Source organism: Saccopteryx bilineata, chromosome 4 (genome assembly GCF_036850765.1).
Source record: "Saccopteryx bilineata isolate mSacBil1 chromosome 4, mSacBil1_pri_phased_curated, whole genome shotgun sequence".
Classification (NCBI taxonomy): Eukaryota; Metazoa; Chordata; class Mammalia; order Chiroptera; family Emballonuridae; genus Saccopteryx; species Saccopteryx bilineata.
The window spans coordinates 131,295,874-131,313,069 of NC_089493.1; the positions used below are offsets into that span (position 1 = coordinate 131,295,874).

Here is a 17,196-nt window from a genome sequence, read left to right on the forward strand (position 1 = left end):
GTGCCGTGGAGTTTGCTTGCTTTTCCTCCTCCCGCCTCTCTCTCCTGCGCCTCCCCTACGCTGCTCCCTCCTTTCCGAGACTCCACCTCCCGGAATCGCCTTTTTCTTGTTGTTTAGTTTCGGAGCTGGCTTCCCTCTGTCGGTCCCGAGAGACCACGAGCGCTGGAAAGGGCGCGCCGGGCGCAGCCTGCCGCCCCGCTGGACCCGCGGGCCAGCACAAAGCCGGCTGGCTGGCTGTGCGCCATCTGTTCGCTGCGGCTCCCTCCGCAAACTCCTGTTCAGTGCGAGCGTGCGGACCGCGCTGGTGTCTGTGCGCCCGCGCCGCGCTGCGGCGCGCCCTTGGACTGGGGTTCTCGGACTCGGATCGGGTCAGCCGCGGGTTCAGAAACTGTTGAAGACTTGGGCGAACAAAAGAGTCTACTCCGCTGGTGGCCAGGAGTCGCCGGAGCGTCACTTGGTCCCCTCCTTCCCCAGGGTGGGGGCTGGCCACTGGGTTGGTGAGCGGGCGGGGGCCCCCTGGGCCTCGGGTCGGGGAGCTGGCGGCCTGCTGTGTAAGTCTCATTCCTTGTTTTTCCGGCCTGGCTCGTTGGGAAGCTGGACACATCCACCCTTGGACTCGATTCAGGAAGCTGCTGCTTTTCTCTTCGCCCCTCTTGGATTTTCTGGAATTTTGAAAACTCAGTGGCCTGGGAGGAGAAGGAGGAAGGAGCAGATCTGCGGAAGAATGTGAGAGTCTCCCAAGGAGCTAGGGAAGGAGCTGGGAGCCAGAGCTGCCAGTTCGGGAACGGTGGTTTCCCAACGATTCTCTTTTGTTTCAGAACGTTGTTCCAGTGTAAAGTGGAGTTCTTGCCCTCCCAGATCTGGTTTCGCGGGGTCACTTGACTTTTCTGGCAGTGGGAGGAGGGAGCTGCCAAGGGAAGGGAGGAAAACTGTGGATCTGAGCCCCCCCCCCCCCCCCAGCCCTGCAGATGTGTGCTGCCATGATAGGGAAGTGTTGGGGCCATGGGCCCAGCTCTGAAGAGGGGAAGGCTGGACAGCGACTCTAGGTGCTGTGATCTGCCTTAGGGGCCCAGAGGCTGAGAGGCTGGGCGGCCTTGGTTTTGCTAGTTCTGTCTTGAGACACCCTAGGTCTGGGCAGGACCTTGTCCTTGTCTCTCTCTACCACTGACCCAGGCATGGCACTGAAAGGCCGAGCTCTTTATGACTTCCACAGCGAGAACAAGGAGGAAATCAACATTCAGCAGGGGGAGGACCTGGTCATCTTCAGTGAGACCTCACTGGATGGATGGCTGCAGGGCCAGAACAGCCAAGGCGAGAAGGGGCTCTTCCCTGCCTCGTATGTGGAGATCATCCGTTGGTCAGGTTTCAGCACCGGCTTCAACCATGCTGACTACTCCAGCAACCCTGTAGGCTCCCCCATCACCGGGGTGAGCTTGTATGACAGCCCCAGTGTGGCCAGCCCTGGGAGTGGTGGGGGCAGTGGCTTCCTCTCAAACCAGGGCAGCTTTGAGGAGGAGGATGATGATGACTGGGATGACTGGGACGATGCGTGCACAGTTGTGGAGGAACCACGGGCTAGTGGGCTGGGTACCAATGGCCACCCCCCACTCAACCTCTCCTACCCTGGTGCCTATCCCAGGCAGCACATGGCCTTCCGGCCCAAGCCACCCCTGGAGCGGCAGGACAGCCTGGCATCAGCTAAGCGAGGCAGTGTGGTGGGGCGCAACCTCAACCGTTTCTCGTGCTTTGTGCGCTCTGGAGTGGAAGCTTTCATCCTGGGTGATGTGCCCATGATGGCCAAGATCTCTGAGACCTACTCCATTGAAATGGGCCCCCGTGGCCCCCAATGGAAGGCTAACCCCCACCCGTTTGCCTGCTCCGTGGAGGACCCCACCAAACAAACCAAATTCAAGGGCATCAAAAGCTACATCTCCTACAAGCTCACGCCCACCCATGCTAGCTCCCCTGTCTACCGGCGCTACAAGCACTTTGACTGGCTCTATAACCGCCTGCTCCACAAGTTCACTGTCATCTCTGTGCCCCACCTGCCTGAGAAGCAGGCCACAGGCCGCTTTGAGGAGGACTTTATTGAGAAGAGGAAGCGGCGGCTCATCCTCTGGATGGACCACATGACCAGCCACCCTGTGCTGTCCCAGTATGAGGGCTTCCAGCATTTCCTCAGCTGCCGGGATGATAAGCAGTGGAAGATGGGCAAACGCCGGGCGGAGAAGGATGAGATGGTGGGTGCCAGCTTCCTCCTCACCTTCCAGATCCCCACGGAGCACCAGGACCTGCAGGATGTGGAAGACCGCGTGGACACCTTCAAGGTCTTCAGCAAGAAGCTGGATGACAGTGTGCTACAGCTCAGCACTGTGGCGCTGGAGCTGGTGCGGAAGCATGTGGGGGGCTTCCGCAAGGAGTTCCAAAAGCTGGGCAGTGCCTTCCAGGCCATCAGCCACGCCTTCCAGATGGACCCCCCCTTCAGCTCCGAGGCCCTCAACAATGCCATTTCTCACACGGGCCGTACTTACGAAGCTGTCGGTGAGATGTTCGCCGAACAGCCCAAGAACGACCTCTTCCAGATGCTTGACATGCTTTCTCTCTACCAAGGTTTGCTTTCCAACTTCCCCGACATCATCCACCTGCAGAAAGGTAAGAGCCCATGCAGCACGTCCAGAGACCCTCATGGAGCCAGCACTCTGCTGGCCATGGGGACATGAGCATAGCTTGCACAGAAGGGAACAACAGCTCATCTAGTCTTTCTGTCTCTGTCTTGTTCATTCATTCCACAGTGTGTTGAGCACCTGCTATGTGGCAGGTGCTGTTCTAGGTGGAGGGATGTTACGGTGACTTAGGTCTGGTCCCTGTCCTTATGGGGATTGCTGTTTACCTTCTTGTGGTTTTTCCCTCCCTCCCTCCCTTCCCTCCTTCTTTCCTTCCTTCCCTCCTCCCCTTCCTCCTTTCCTCCCTTCCCTCCCTCCCTTCCTTTCCTTTTTTTTTTCTTCTGTTCCTATGTTATTTTCTGATTGACACATCATGCACTGAGCCCTTCAACGTGTCTGGCTGGGTTCTGGGAACACAGAGATGACTAAGGCCCAGGCCTTGCCCTTGGGCCTGCACAGACACAGACTCAGATAATGAGCACAGGATGGCCATCTTCCCACTGCCTGCTAGGCTCACCTCCCTTCAGAGCCTGCTCCCACCACCCCACCGGGTATCTTATCTGCGAGCTCTCAGCCTGTGCACGGGAGGATTGTTGTCCCCATGATACATGTGAAGGAAGTGGTGTCCCCAGAGGATTGATTGCACAGGGAGTCTGTGGCCTAGCTGGGACTGTCCCTCCTGTGGCTTCCCAAGCACACGTCCATGTTGGCCACCTACCAAACCTGGCTATGTATGTAGTTCTCACGGCTCCTCGGTAAGGGAAGGACAGGATGGGTCCCTCTCTGTTACTATTAAGGAACTGCCAGGGAAGTGACTCATCTCGGGTCACTTGGGGTTACCTGGGCTGGGCCGGGATGAACTAGGGGTCCCGGGGCACATGGCCCACCTAACTCTTCCTTCCTGACTCTGGCTGTCTTTTGCCTGAGTAGTGTGAGTCTGCTGAGCTGACCTAGCGGGTGACTGAGTCCCAGGACAACAGGCAGGCAGGGCATATGCCAGGGTAGAGGTGTGGTCCTCCCTGGACTGCTTGGTAACTCAGAAAGAACATCTGTAGGGTGTAGGATGTGGGGCTGGCTCCTTGGACCCTAGGCCTTGAGGTCAGGCCTGGCTTTGTTGGGAATTTTTCTCTGGGTGGGACCCAGGAATCAGGCCTCTGGATTGAGCCTGGGGTCAACAGACACCACCCCCCACCTCAATACTCAGCGCTACCCTCCTCTACCAGGAGGTTGACTTCCAGCTTCTTTTCTCCTTTCACTTTCTATTTTCTGTTCTCTGTCCTTTTCTCTCACCTCCCATATATCCCTCCTCCTCCTTTCCTCTTCTTTCAGTTTCAGGAGACATGAGGCCTCAGTTCTAGTCTCGGCTCTTCTGCTAGTTTGCTGTATGTCCCTGGGAAGTGCTTTGCTGTCTCTGGGGCCTTAGTTTCCTGGTCCATAGAACAAGGGAGGGTGGGCTCAATGAGCTCTTAGGCTTTCAAGGTGGGGGATAGCATCCTTGACTTGTGGTTGACGACAGAGCAATGTCTGTGATCTAGCTCTGAGCTCTGGGGCAGGGACAGGGCAGGGGTAGTGGCCTGGCTGACTGGAGCTCACTGGGGCAGATGTCTCTGGGGTTTGGGTTCGGAGTGGAGCCACACCCACAGCTGCATTGAGGCCTGGGAAAGCTGGTCCAACCAGTTTCTCAGATGGCATGTTCCTCTGTGGGCAGGGGGATGGGAAGGCAGGGGTACAGTGATGAAACAGCTGCCCCCCCCCCCCATGGTGGCTAGGGACCTTCACCCAGCACAGAGTAGGAAGGCAGCCCCATCCCTGGGCTCGCACTGAAGTAGACAGGAATGAAGCCAGACCGACCCTTCTGCCCCTGGAGCCAGGAAACAGAGCTGAGAGAGGCCATTTCTGACTTTGCACTTGAGGTGTTTCTAAGAGTAAGGGACCAGCAATTCTCTGGAGTGATGTATTCAAGCTCAGGCAGAGGCCGGCCTACTGCTTGCTCCTTACCTGGAGAACCCTCCCCAATCAGCAAAGCCCTTTTGGGCTTATTCTTTCTCTTTCTGCACTCCATTTCTTGGCCTGCTCAGTGAGTTAGGGAGGGGGCTTAGAATCTGGCTGAGATGGAACTGGGCAGGCTGTGGGAGTCCATAGCCTGCTGGAGGGAGGAGGTGTCCCGTCCTGGTCCTGCATTCGAGCCTATCCTCAGAGGAAGAAGCAGGAAATTGGGTCCCCAGGATTCTGTCTCACTTGTCTGCTCATCTGAAAGATGGTGAGCGTGTGGGAGGGGCCATGGAAGGAAGGGAGGAAGGGCGTGAGGGAGGGAAAGAGAAAGGGAAAGGGAAAAAGAAAGGGAAAGAGTGCAGAAAGAGAAAAGAGGGAGGGAGGCAGGGAGGCAGGAAGGAAGGCAGGCAGGAGGGAAGGAAGGAAGGCAGGCAGACAGGAAGGAAGCCTAGGTGGAATCAGGACACCAAGAGTTAGACAAACATGTCTCTGATGTGACCTTGAGACTTAGTGTTTACCTTAGTGAAATGAGATGTGAAGTCTGGCTGGCGCTGAGACCAGCCCACAGGCCCACAGGCCCAGCACCTGGACCCCTGTTCAAACCAGGGCAGTCTTGGGGGTGAAAGGGGGTCCTAATAATAGTTACACTGGGACAACACAGGGAAATAGTGACTGTCCAGGGCCCCTATATGAGAGCCAGGGCTCTGTCCTCAGACTCGTCACGCCCAAGCCAGGGAGGTCGGTGTAGTTCCCTACATTTGCAAGCAAAGGGCAGTGAGGTTGGATGGTGAGCAGAGCAGGAACTGGAGCCCAGGTGCATCTGACTCCACAGCCCAGCCTGATTGTGGGGGAGGAACTCCTCCAGGGATGGCTGCTTGGGGTAGAGGAGTTTAGAGGAAAAGGGGAGGGAGGCTTGTATACTCAAGTGCTAATTTAGTTGGAATCCTCAGTGGGCTGGAGGCAGCCCCAGGGCCCCAGGGCCTGCATGGAGAGGCCAATGAGCTCCTAGATTGGCCAAGGCAAAGTGGCTCTTGCAGGCAGGCACCCACCTGGGGAACAAGTGGATCTTCTGTTCTGGGCCACCATCTAAGCCTCCTTCTACCACCCTCCCAGGCTTCCATAAATACAGTCATTGCCCCAAGCTACTACTGGCTGGCTCTTGCTGTTACTGAAAAGCTATTTGCACACAATTGCACATACCATTTTTGTTTTAAGAGAGAAAAGGGGAAGGGAGAGAGTTGAGAAGCATCAATTTGTAGTTACATCACTTTAGTTGTTTATTGATTGCTTCTCATACAGACCTTGACCTGGAGCTCCAGCTGAACCAGTGACCCTTTGCTCAAGCCAGCAACCTTGGAATCATGTCTATGGTCCTGCTCCAAGCTAGTGACCTCAGGGTTTCGAACCTGGGAACTCAACGTCCCATCTCGATGCTCTAACCACTGTACCACTACTGGTCAGGCTGCATGTAGCATCTTGACCTCTTACTAGGTCAGGTGCCATCCTAAGTACTTTTTTAAAAAAAGTTTTCTATTGATTTGAGAGAAAGGAAGGGAGAGAGAGAGAGAGAAGCATTAGCTTGTTGTTCCACTTAGTTGTTCCATTTAGGTGTGCACTTATTTGTGCACTCATTGATTGCTTCTTGTATGTGCCTTGACCGGTGGTTGAACCTGCATTGCTCACTGGGTCAATGTTTTAGCCACTGAGCCACCTGGCTGGGACCCATGTACTTTATACATGTTAGTTCAATCAAATCTCAACTACACTGGAGGATAGGTACTCTTCTTATCCCATTTTACAGATGTGTTAACTAAAGCATCATCCTGCTGTGAGCAATGATCAGCAGCTATCTAGTTCAACCTGTCCCCTTTGACATAGTCCTGGCAAGAGCAGTGGCAGGCTCTGGATGAGTAGCTCATTTGGTTAGAGCGTCATCCTGATATGCCAAGGTTGAGGGTTCAATCCCTAGTCAGGGCACATACCAGAATGAACCAATGAGTGTATAAATAACGGGAACAACAAATTGATGTTTTTTTCTCTCACTCTCCCTTACTCTTCCTCTAAAAAAAAAAAGAAAGAAAGAAAGAAAAGAGCCATGGCTTGCTGGAGGTGACACAGTTGGGACCAGAACTCTGACCTCCTGCTCCCAACCAGGAGCACATGGTAACAACCTCCAAGAGGTGGGGACAAGACTGATTAAGGTGGGACTGATTAAGCTTAGGGAGCTCCCACCTTAGGCTCCAACCCTCCTTTCCCTATTCCTGGGACCCAGCCAACAGGACAATGGCCAGGTTAGGAGGCTCCTCCTGGGGCCTCAGATCCCAGGTTGAGTCCAGAGTGGAATTTGGGGGATGCTGGGCAGGCCTGAGCCTCTGGGTCTCTGGGGCCCGTTAGCATTAGCTAGTTTGGGCCCCAGATCTGAGTCACAGGGTGGAGAGGTGACAGAGTAGGGTGCGGCCTCCACTCCCCCTTACGCCCTGGCCTTCGTCTCCACTCTCCAGCACTGACTCCTTGCTCTGCTGCCTGTCTGTGGATACCTGGCAGTTGCAATGGCTTCATTTCTGTTGTTTGGGCCTCAGTGTCTTCATCAACAAAAGGAGCCTTTCCTTCCTCCAAGGCCATGGGCAGGAGTGCTCTCTCAAGTACAGGTCCACCTCCACTGTACCTGGACTTTCTCAGGCAGGTGGAATCTAGACTGGTTAGTGTCTTCTCTTCTGGTTGATACCCTTTGCTGAAGCTTAACTCCAATTTCTTTGTCTTACTGTTTTCTATATTCCTCAGAGTCCTTTCTTATTCCTTAGGACCTTTTCAAGGCCCTGAATCCATTCTCTGGGGGCTTCCCAGAAATTCCTGGGTACCCTGGCATGAACTCCCTGCAGCAGAAGTAGTGTCCACACCCCAGCTGTGGAGGGAAACCTCTGGGCTAGCCATCCCCTACATGAGGGGCAGAAAGGGGGTGGGCTTGCACCCTTCCCATCATGGCCTTAGTGTCCTCTGTATAGCAGTGGCGTCGGGGAGAGCAGATGGCCCCTAGGGCCTCTCGCGCCAAAGTCCCTTCTTGGGTCTTCACCCTGGGCTTTGATGTGGTCCTGCTTCTGCTGCACAGGCCTGAGCTGTTGGGATGGATCTGGAAGGTGGCTGAAGGGCTGGGAGCTGGTGACTGGCAGAGTTCTTTTTTTTTTTTTTTGTATTTTTCTGAAGTTGGAAACGGGGAGGCAGTCAGACAGACTCCCGCATGCACCCAACCGGGATCCACCCGGCGCGCCCACTAGGGGGCGATGCTCTGCCCATGTGGGGGCGTTGCTCCATAGCAACCAGAGCCATTCTAGCGCCTGAGGCAAAGACCATGGAGCCATCCTCAGCACCCGGGCCAACTTTGCTCCAATGGAGCCTTGGCTGCGGGAGGGGAAGAGAGAGACAGAGAGAAGGAGAGGGGGAGGGGTGGAGAAGCAGATGGGCACTTCTCCTGTGTGCCCTGGCTGGGAATCGAACCTGGGACTCCTGCACGCCAGGCTGATGCTCTACCACTGAGCCAACCAGCCAGGGCTTGGCAGAGTTCTTTTGAGTGCGGTGTGAACAGCCCTAGAGACTGTCCACAGTTGAGTCTGTCTTCCCAAAGTGCCAGTCTTAGCTGATTAGCCATGCACTTGTTTGCTAATGTGGGTGCTGCCATTCTCAAGGCCTCCAGAGTTGTTTCCAGGATCTAGAGCCCCGGGCCTATCAGGTAGTAAATGCTCAGTAAATGCACAGAACAATTTGAGGTTAAAAAGAGTAATGTTCCAAAGGCCCTGGAGAAGCTTCCATAAAGAAGAAATGGGAGGCACGTATAATGGGCATGTTATTTGTGTAGGTCGATCCTTTTGATGCACTCAGGAGTGTGCTGTCCTTCCTGTCTCCGTATTCTTTGCCCAGTATAGTCCCTGCAGCCTTGTGAGGATGGAATGCCAGGCACTGGCAGATCGCCTCCCCCTTGGCCCCCACTGCTTCCATGCAAATTAGTCAAGTACCTGTTAATTTAGAACGGGAATCCATTCACCTGTTGCATGTTGACTCATTCAGATTCTTCCAAATGGTGTGACCTGTCCACTTTCATCTCCTGCCCTCCATCTGTCAGCTGGTTATGATAATGGCTTCCTCTAGTTCCCTGGGAGCTGGAAAGAGGAGGGGGCCAGGGCCCATGTGTGGGGGAGACACATACAAAGGAAAACTCCAGGTGATCTTTGAGGCTCTGTTTCAGAATCAACAGTGTGATGGGGTGGGAAGCATTGTGCCTGGAGCATGGGGTGGGGGGGAGGGGTCTCCTGGTGTACCTGATGGGAGGCATTAAATCATGCAGAGGGAACCCGGTGGTGCAGAGATGAGGTTAGGGTGAGTCTGATGAGCGTGGGGTCAGTGTGGAATGGGTGCAGGGGCCAGCTCCCAGGGGGCCTCACTAACAGGTGTGGACCTTGATCTGCAGACAGAGGGGAGCCAGGCAAGGCTTGGAGCTGGGGATGTCCAGCTTGGCTGCTCTCTGAGTGTCAGGAGAGCCTCCCAGAGGCTGGGACTGATGAGGGGTAGTCCTTGGGGCCTGTTGTCATCGTCCAGTGAGGAACAGGTTGAGTCAGCTCAGCGATGTGTCAGGATCTGTTGTGGGCTAGGCTTTGTTTTAGGTGCTCGAGACAGTGAGCTCACAGTTCAGAGGATGGTGGTCAGAGAAACCGCAGTGGGGGAGACTGTGTGAGAGGGAGACCGGGGGTAGGTACCCTAGACCATCAGGAGCCACCTCATGCTGTGGGGTTGCAGGGGAGGCTTTCTGGAGGAGGTGACATCTGAGCTGAATCAGGACATTCTGGTCCTAGAGATTTGTGTAGCCAGCAGGTGTGACTGTTCATGCATGGGCTGCTGGTAGTGCCTCAGGCATTGGGGGAAGATAGTGCATCTGGTTTAGGTGAGTACTGGGGACATCCTGGTAGAGACACCAGTGCCTAAACCAGGGGTCTGGAGTCCAGGAATGAGGTCGGGTACTGTCTGCCTTCAAGGTGACCCGCGGAGGGGACTTAGGGGACGAACCGGGGAGACCAGAGCCCTAACCTCCCTTGTCCCCCGCCCTGGCTGTGCCAGGTGCCTTTGCCAAGGTAAAGGAGAGCCAGCGCATGAGTGATGAGGGCCGCATGGCGCAGGACGAAACGGATGGCATTCGCAGGCGCTGCCGCGTGGTGGGCTTCGCCCTGCAGGCTGAGATGAACCACTTCCACCAGCGCCGTGAGCTCGACTTCAAGCACATGATGCAGAGCTACCTGCGCCAGCAGATCCTCTTCTACCAGCGGGTGGGCCAGCAGCTGGAGAAGACGCTGTGCATGTACGACAACCTCTGACCTCGAGCACCCAGCCTCACCCCGCCTTTGGCCTGATCACTGTGGTATACTCTGGTATCTGGACACCCCACACCAGCAGCAGCTGGGGTGGGCTCTGGGAGATTTATGGGTCACCTCTGGGGAATTCCCCCACCCTTTAGAGGTGGGGGCACAGTAGGGGTGAGAATGGGGCCAGGAACCCTCCAGGCAGAGGTCTGGGCTTCTGGTCAGTCACTGGAGGCCAGGCCAGAGTCTTAGCCAACCCTAGGACCTCTAGCGCTTGTGCACCTGGCCACCACCCTCTCATTCACTCAGTAGACACTAGAGCCTGCTGGGGCCCTGGGTCAGATGCTGGACACCTAGAGCTGTGACATGCCTGCCATTGGGGTATTCCCAGTTGAGGTAGGGTTCAGACACAAAAATGGATGGGAGGTAATATAGAATGACTCATGGCAAATTAGGGGTCCCTGGGAGCTCACAGAAGGGATGGTTCTTTCTCCCAGTCAGGGAAGACTCCATGGTGTAGGTGACATTTGAGTGGTGTCTTGAAGAATGTTGAGGACCTGCCAGATAGTAATTGGGGACAGTAGATGGGGAGGACATTCCGAAGAGAGGAACAATGTGGGCAAAGATGTGGCGGCATGAAAACACCCTTCTTCTCTTATTCACCTTTCCCAAGCAAGTTTGCTGCCCTGTCTTGGTGGGGAGGGGTCTTCCTCGCTCTCACGTCCTTGTCCCTGCTCCACACCACCCCCTGCAGGAGGTGCTGCAAGCTGACGGCCTCCATACTCCCCTCACCTGCTAACCTCCCCCAGCCCTTGGTCAGGGGACCATGCAGCATCTTTTTTTTTTCTTTTTTTGTATTTTTCTGAAGTGAGAAGCTGGGGTGGTGGGGGCAGGCATACAAATAGACTCCCGCATGCACACGACTGGGATCCACCTGGCATGCCTGTCACGAGCCAGTGCAGCTAGTAATTTCAGGTCCTGAGTGGGAAAGGTGTGGAATTAAGAAAATAGGCTTAGAGGAAAAAAAAGGATGGCATTAGGAGGCCTCTGCAATACTGATGGCAAGAATAGAGCGCCCTCCACCCCCACTTCCTGCTTTATTTATAGGGCAAAGGGAGGTCATTAGCAAATCAAAGAGATCTCTGATCACATTTCCAAGGCAATCCAAGAATTCTACCAAGTGCAGAAAACCTCCACCATACATAATATCTTAACTTTACAAAACAAAGGATAAAAAGAAACTTGCTTCCACTCTTTCTAAGGGACATGGTGGTAGGATGAGTATGAACAATCCAGCATCATAGCAAAATAGCCTTTAGCAACTTCACAGAACAAGTGAGGTGGGGGGTTGGGCAGACTGTCAGCTTACTGCCAGTTCCCCACATCTCTGTCCCCCCAAAATCTCAACTGCAAAGACCCTGTTGGCTTTCAGTCCCTAACACATGCCCACCAGGGGCGATGCTCAGCCCCTCTGGGGCATTGCTTCACTGCAACTGCAGCCATTCTAGAGCCTGAGGCGGAGACCATGGAGCCATCCTCAGCACCTGGGCCAGCTTTGCTCCAGTGGAGCCTCAGCTGCGGGAGGGGAAGAGAGAGATAGAGAGAAAGGAGAGGGGGAAGGGTGGAGAAGCAGATGGGTGTTTCTCCAGTGTGCCCTGGCCGGGAATTGAACCCAGGATTTCCACATGCTGGGCCGATGCTCTACCACTGAGCCAGATGACCAGAGCCCTTGCAGCGTCTTTTTCTCCTGGCCTCAAGGTGCTAAGACAAGTCACAAACCCTAGGTCCCTGGTATTGTCTTTCTAGAGGGGATACCCAAAAGATACCAGCTATTCGAGTTCACTACCAATAGGTCCCCACACTCCAGCAGGCTCAGACCCCAGGCTCCTAGGATCCTTGGTCTTGGGAATCCGGAATCCTTCCTGATGCTCAGTGGGAAACCTGGGGGAAGAGATAGGCTGGCCTGCCCACTGCCCCAGGGAGTAGCCTGGGCCCATCTGCCCATGGCCAGCCTCACTGTGATGCCCACCTCGGTCTTGGCCAGTTGTACTGTCTCCCACCCATGTTTACATCCTCGAGGGGGCTACTTCTTAGCCCCCAGGCCAGGGCGTGGTCCAGCAGCCGGTTTGGTGGAATTGACTGGTGCCACTGCTAGCCCCCTCCATCCAGGAGGTCACAGCCATTCCTGGCTGCTGCTGCTGCTTGAATATTTTTCCTTGTTTTCTTTTTTTTTTTTTAATTTTTTATTTATTTTTTTTTTTATTTATTCATTTTAGAGAGGAGAGAGAAAGGGAGAGAGGGAGAGAGAGAGGTGAGAGAGACAGAGAGAGAACGTGGGGAGGAGCTGGAAGCATCAACTCCCATATGTGCCTTGACCAGGCAAGCCCAGGGTTTCGAACCAGCGACCTCAGCATTTCCAGGTCGACGCTTTATCCACTGCGCCACCACAGGTCAGGCTCCTTGTTTTCTTGATAAACCTTTTACAATTAAGATAAACACATAACTTTTTAATTTAGATCCCATAGGAGATGAGGGTGGGGGAAGGTTAGAACCCTAATTGTTGTGGGGGTCATGATAGGCACAAAATTTATCCAGGAACTTGAATAGTTGGGGGGAGAGCTGTGCTGGCAGGAGGTGCTATCTGGGACATTAGAGGGAACTGAGGACCCTAGCTAGATGCATGCCCTTCCCAGACCTGGCTTTCATCTCACAGATGGTGGAGTCCCGCCAGGGGTTTGGCTGTGTTGCTCTGATCTTGGGCTGAGGGTTGAATGAGGAAGGGGTAGGAGGCTATGTCCCAGGGCAGTCTCATCGATGGGGTTCCTCTCCTCAGGGAGGTCTCAGGACAGGGGAAGGGGGTGGGGCTCAGAAATTGTGTCCTTTACCAGGCAGTCCTGGGTACCGGGCCATGCGGTGGCTTCCATGTTAGAAACTGAGGCAGGCTCCCTGGCTCTGCCCTTAAGGGTGCCACAGGCTGGATGAGCAGGACTCTTTTTTTCTTATTTTATTATTTTTTTATTATTAAGTGAGAGGCAGGGAGGCAGAGAGATAGATTCCTGCATATGCCCCCATCTGGGGCTTACTCTGTTCTTAGTGCCTGTGGCAGAGGCCATGGTGCCATCTTCAGTGCCTGGGGCCAACTCACTCCTATCGAGCTACAGGAGGGGAAGATATAAAAGAAGGGGTGGAGAAGTAAAGGCAGCACCCTGACCTCCTTTGTGCCCTGACCAGGAATTGAACCTGGGATTTCCACACTCTGGGCTGATGCTGTACTGACCAAACCAGCCAGGGCTGAGCAGGACTCTTCACATACGGGGAAGGAGAGGGTGGTGAAACCATGGTTCTCTTTCAGGGCAACGGGGACTTGGTGGAGGGAGGTGTCTGGGAGCTCAGGACAGTGAGAGGAGACAAGGCACTGTGAGTGGAAGGGGCACTGGGGGAGGGGCAGCAAGGACTCCCCATTCAGGACAGGATGTCCTCAGAGGAACTTCTGGAATGAGCCCTTGACCCTGAGTCAAAATTAGGTCAGATTTGGGATTTTCTGTGGAATTTTCCCCACCCTCCTTCCTTCATTTCCAACTGCTCTATAGACTTTGCCCTTCACCACCCCCTCCCAGTCTTTTCTCAGCTTTGACTTATAGGTGGCCTTCTGTGGAGAGCCATGTGACCACAGCAAGGGGGCTGGGGCTGGGGGATGGTGGCTCCTTCTTGGGACCAGTCTGTGTAGCGTGGGAATGCTCTTTCCCCACATGCCTGGAAAGTCCCTGTTCATGCTTCCTGCCCTGGGACTACCCGCACCTCTTGTCCTCGGGGTGAAGGGTAGGCCTGACACTTGCCAGGCCAGCTTGGACTTAGAAGAACCAGAAAGTGAACTGTGGGGTGGGCCAGGCCTACTGCAGGCATCCTGAGGTTTCTTGGCTGAGATAGTGTGTGTATGGTGGCAACTAGGAATGTCACAACCCCTTTCTCTGGTTTCTTTCTGAGTAGGGTGGGGTGTTGGGGCTGTCTGCTAAAAGGCAGGGGGCTAGAGGCAGTGGTATGGGGGTGTATCCTGGTGGTGGTCTGGCTTTTTGTCTGGCCTCAGTCACTTACCGGGCATTTATTCCAGACTGAGCTGGACCCAGCTGCTTCCAGTTTCCTCCCTCATTTTGCTGGGGGTGGGGGGTTGGAAAAGAAGGCCTTTCTTTCTGTCCCTAGGCAACTGTCAGGACCTGAAGGTACAGGACCCCAGGTACCCAGTCTTGGCTTATTCCAGGAAAGGAGTCTGTGTTGTGGCCACATTTCGGGGTTTAGGGGTGGAGGTGGTTCTCAGACCCTGCATTCTGTTGCCTCCTGGACACACAGGAGGGCTGTGAACCACTGTGCCATGGTTGGAGCAGAGCCAGGCCTGGGGGAGTCAAGTGTCCCTGCTCACTACTGTCCTTCCATCCTGTGGCATAACCACACAGTCATCCACACATCCACATGGCCCCAGACACTGTTGCCCAACCCAAAGCAGACAAAGCCACACACAGTCATACAACTTTCCCCACAGGCACGTCGGCCACACCTGACCACATGCTCTTGTAGCTGCGCTCCTAGCCAGTGTCATGCTGTCCTGCATCCACTGTCCCGTGTGTCTCACACAGCTCACACTTGGCCATGCCCACACATGTCACCTGTTCTCACAGCATCAACTTAAACTGTGTCATCACAGCCACACCGCAGTCTCGTGCGCATGGTCGTGCCCTCACACACAGTGATGCGTACACATAGCAAAGGTATCGCTCACTATAGCTGCACCGCCTCCCAGGGTAGCCAGCTGGGTTACCCATCTTCTGAAACCATCACATTCAGTACTTCATTGCACAGACGAGGAACTTGAGGTCTAGTGAGAGGTGGTCTACATCTCTCACTGTGCCAGGTGTGCTTTGGTCCAGCATGCAGCAGCTCCCCGTGGGCTCTGGCCTGGCCTTGCCAATTACCCCTAGGATCAGGCTGCCTCTGAAGGCCCCTGGCTGAAGCCACCGAACTGAGCTCCAGGCATCTCCCATCTCTGGAGCCAGAGCTGAGGCTGCGAGCTCACAAGATCCAGAGCCAGGATGCAGCAGGCAGAACCCAGGCCTTGGGCTGGAGGAACATTCCTGCAACATCTTCCTAAGCATGCGAGGACTGGGCCCGCCCTGCCTGCCTGCCTGCTGACTCAGACCTCCAGGAGCCAAGACGGTTTGGCTCCCCCCCCCCCCAAACCTGCTTCCCCACCAATTTGGTTCTGGTACCTCTTTCCACTGGCTAGGGCAGAAGCCTATGATGGTGGCAGAAAGACCATGGGGGAACAGTAGAAACACATCTCCTCAGACAGCTCAGAAAGGCCAACTGGGAACCAAAGGCCACTTCTGGGTTCCACATAGCTGAACACGAACCTCTGTTCCCTAGGTTTTGTTTGGTTAGTCAAAGCTAAGTGCGGTCCATCCTTTTTAAAAAGCAGAGTCTCACACCGCTGTGGGCCCCTTGGTCCGCACAGCAGCAGGCTTGCTAAACATCCTTATGCTATTTCATGGACAAGACCAGAGGGGTTACAGGACTTGCCTCGGATCACACAGTGAGTCTGAGGCCTCTGGACATGTGGATCCCGCTCTCTGGCCTCATTCTTTTATTAACTCACTTAGGTTCACAGGAAGATGGGGTGGCAGATTTCTGCATCAGAGATGGGAAAGGGTAGGGGACTGGGGAGCACAGTTGCTGAAATGTGAGGGGGCCCTGAGGGTGGGTGGGTCCTGCCAGCCCCTGGGGATGAGGAGGGTGAAAAGGCATCGTGCACAGCGTGTCTAAGTCAGCATGGGGGCTCTGTCACAGATGAGCATGTGAGCAGCGTCACTTCATATTTCTGTAACTGACCTGAATTCCTCCATTGCTTTTCTACTCTCCCACATGGTAGAAAATTTATCTCAAAATCAGCCTGGGTACCCCTTTTTTCCTAGGGATGCCTCTATGTTTGGGGGGTTGGCGGTCTTGAAGACCACATACAGGTTCCTGGCACTTTGAATTGTAGAGGTTGAGCCCCGCACCCTGTCACATGGAAGTGTCTGCTGGCATTCTACATTAAAAGTCATTAATATATACCTATCTGAGTTTGGGGTCATTACTACTAAGCAATGTCTTGTCTTATAAATATTAAACTTTATTGATTTTGATTTTGGCTTTTTTTTCCCCTTTTGCCTTTTCTCTCTGGTCATGTTTACCCACCTCCTGCCTTCCCACCCCCTGCTCCCTTGATCTCGCCATCCTGAGGCCTCTGTGTGTGGCCCTTTCTTGTGTTGGCACTCGGGGCCCTCTCAATGGCCCCTGTAACTCGTTGGCCTCTAGGAAGCTCAAGGGGGTGGCAAATTTGGGAAATTTCTTAACCACTTCCCATGTCCATGTGTGAATTCATCACAGGGATTTCTGATGGCTTTTAGCAAAACCTGTGGGTAGGACTGCCTGTGCAGAGCACATGCTCAGTGAGGAACCACAGAGCTTGTTGGCGTGGAGCAGAAACTCAGAGCTGCCCTCAGGCCAGGGAGATGGGTGCCCCATTTCATAGATGAGACCACTGACTGGGTGAGCCCTCCCAGGCCACACACTGGGCAGATGGCAGGACTGGGCCTGGGACAAGGCCCCAGGCCACTCCCAGACCTTGAGGCATGCCGTGTGTTGCCACCCTATCCCCATGGGCGCAGACTCCTTGGAGCTTCCTGTCAGTCCAGGGCGGGAGGTGTCCCACCACACATAGCAGAACACGGCCCTAGACTCACAAGCAGGCTTCCACCTTAGGACCCCTCGAGAGTCACCTCAGCTAAGGGGCCCTCAGCTAAGTCACCACGCAGTCTCAGTTTCCCCGGCATTGTGATGACACAGGGGCATAAGGTTATGTGTGTGGTTATCACCACTCCCAGGTGTTCCATGTCCTTAGAGCCACATGGGCCAGGAAGGCAGGGGTGGGCCTGAGTGTATAACAGCTGCCATTAAGTAGCTGCTCTGTGCTGGGCATCGGGCTAAGGGTCTCCCAGGAATTATTGTCCATTGCAGTCTGGAAGGTGAGAACCATTGCCAACCTCTCCCAACAAACAAAGGCTCAGCGGTGTTGAGTCACCTGTGTGAGGTGCAGCTGCTTGGTGGTGGGTAGGGCTGAGGTTTGCCTGAGCATGAAGCAGACCTGTCCTGCTGCCCCAGGCTGCCTG

General features: G+C 54.7%; 1 protein-coding gene across 1 annotated transcript; it reads left to right on the forward strand.

Moving 5' to 3' along the window:
- The first annotated feature begins 114 nt into the window (after window positions 1–114).
- On the forward strand, window positions 115–16,117 carry SNX33 (sorting nexin 33). Its single transcript, XM_066278273.1, has 2 exons — window positions 115–2,652; window positions 9,759–16,117. The coding sequence occupies exons 1-2, from the start codon at window positions 1,176–1,178 to the stop codon at window positions 10,010–10,012; spliced, it is 1,731 nt and encodes a 576-aa protein (XP_066134370.1). The 5' UTR covers window positions 115–1,175; the 3' UTR covers window positions 10,013–16,117.
- The last annotated feature ends 1,079 nt before the right edge of the window (window positions 16,118–17,196 follow it).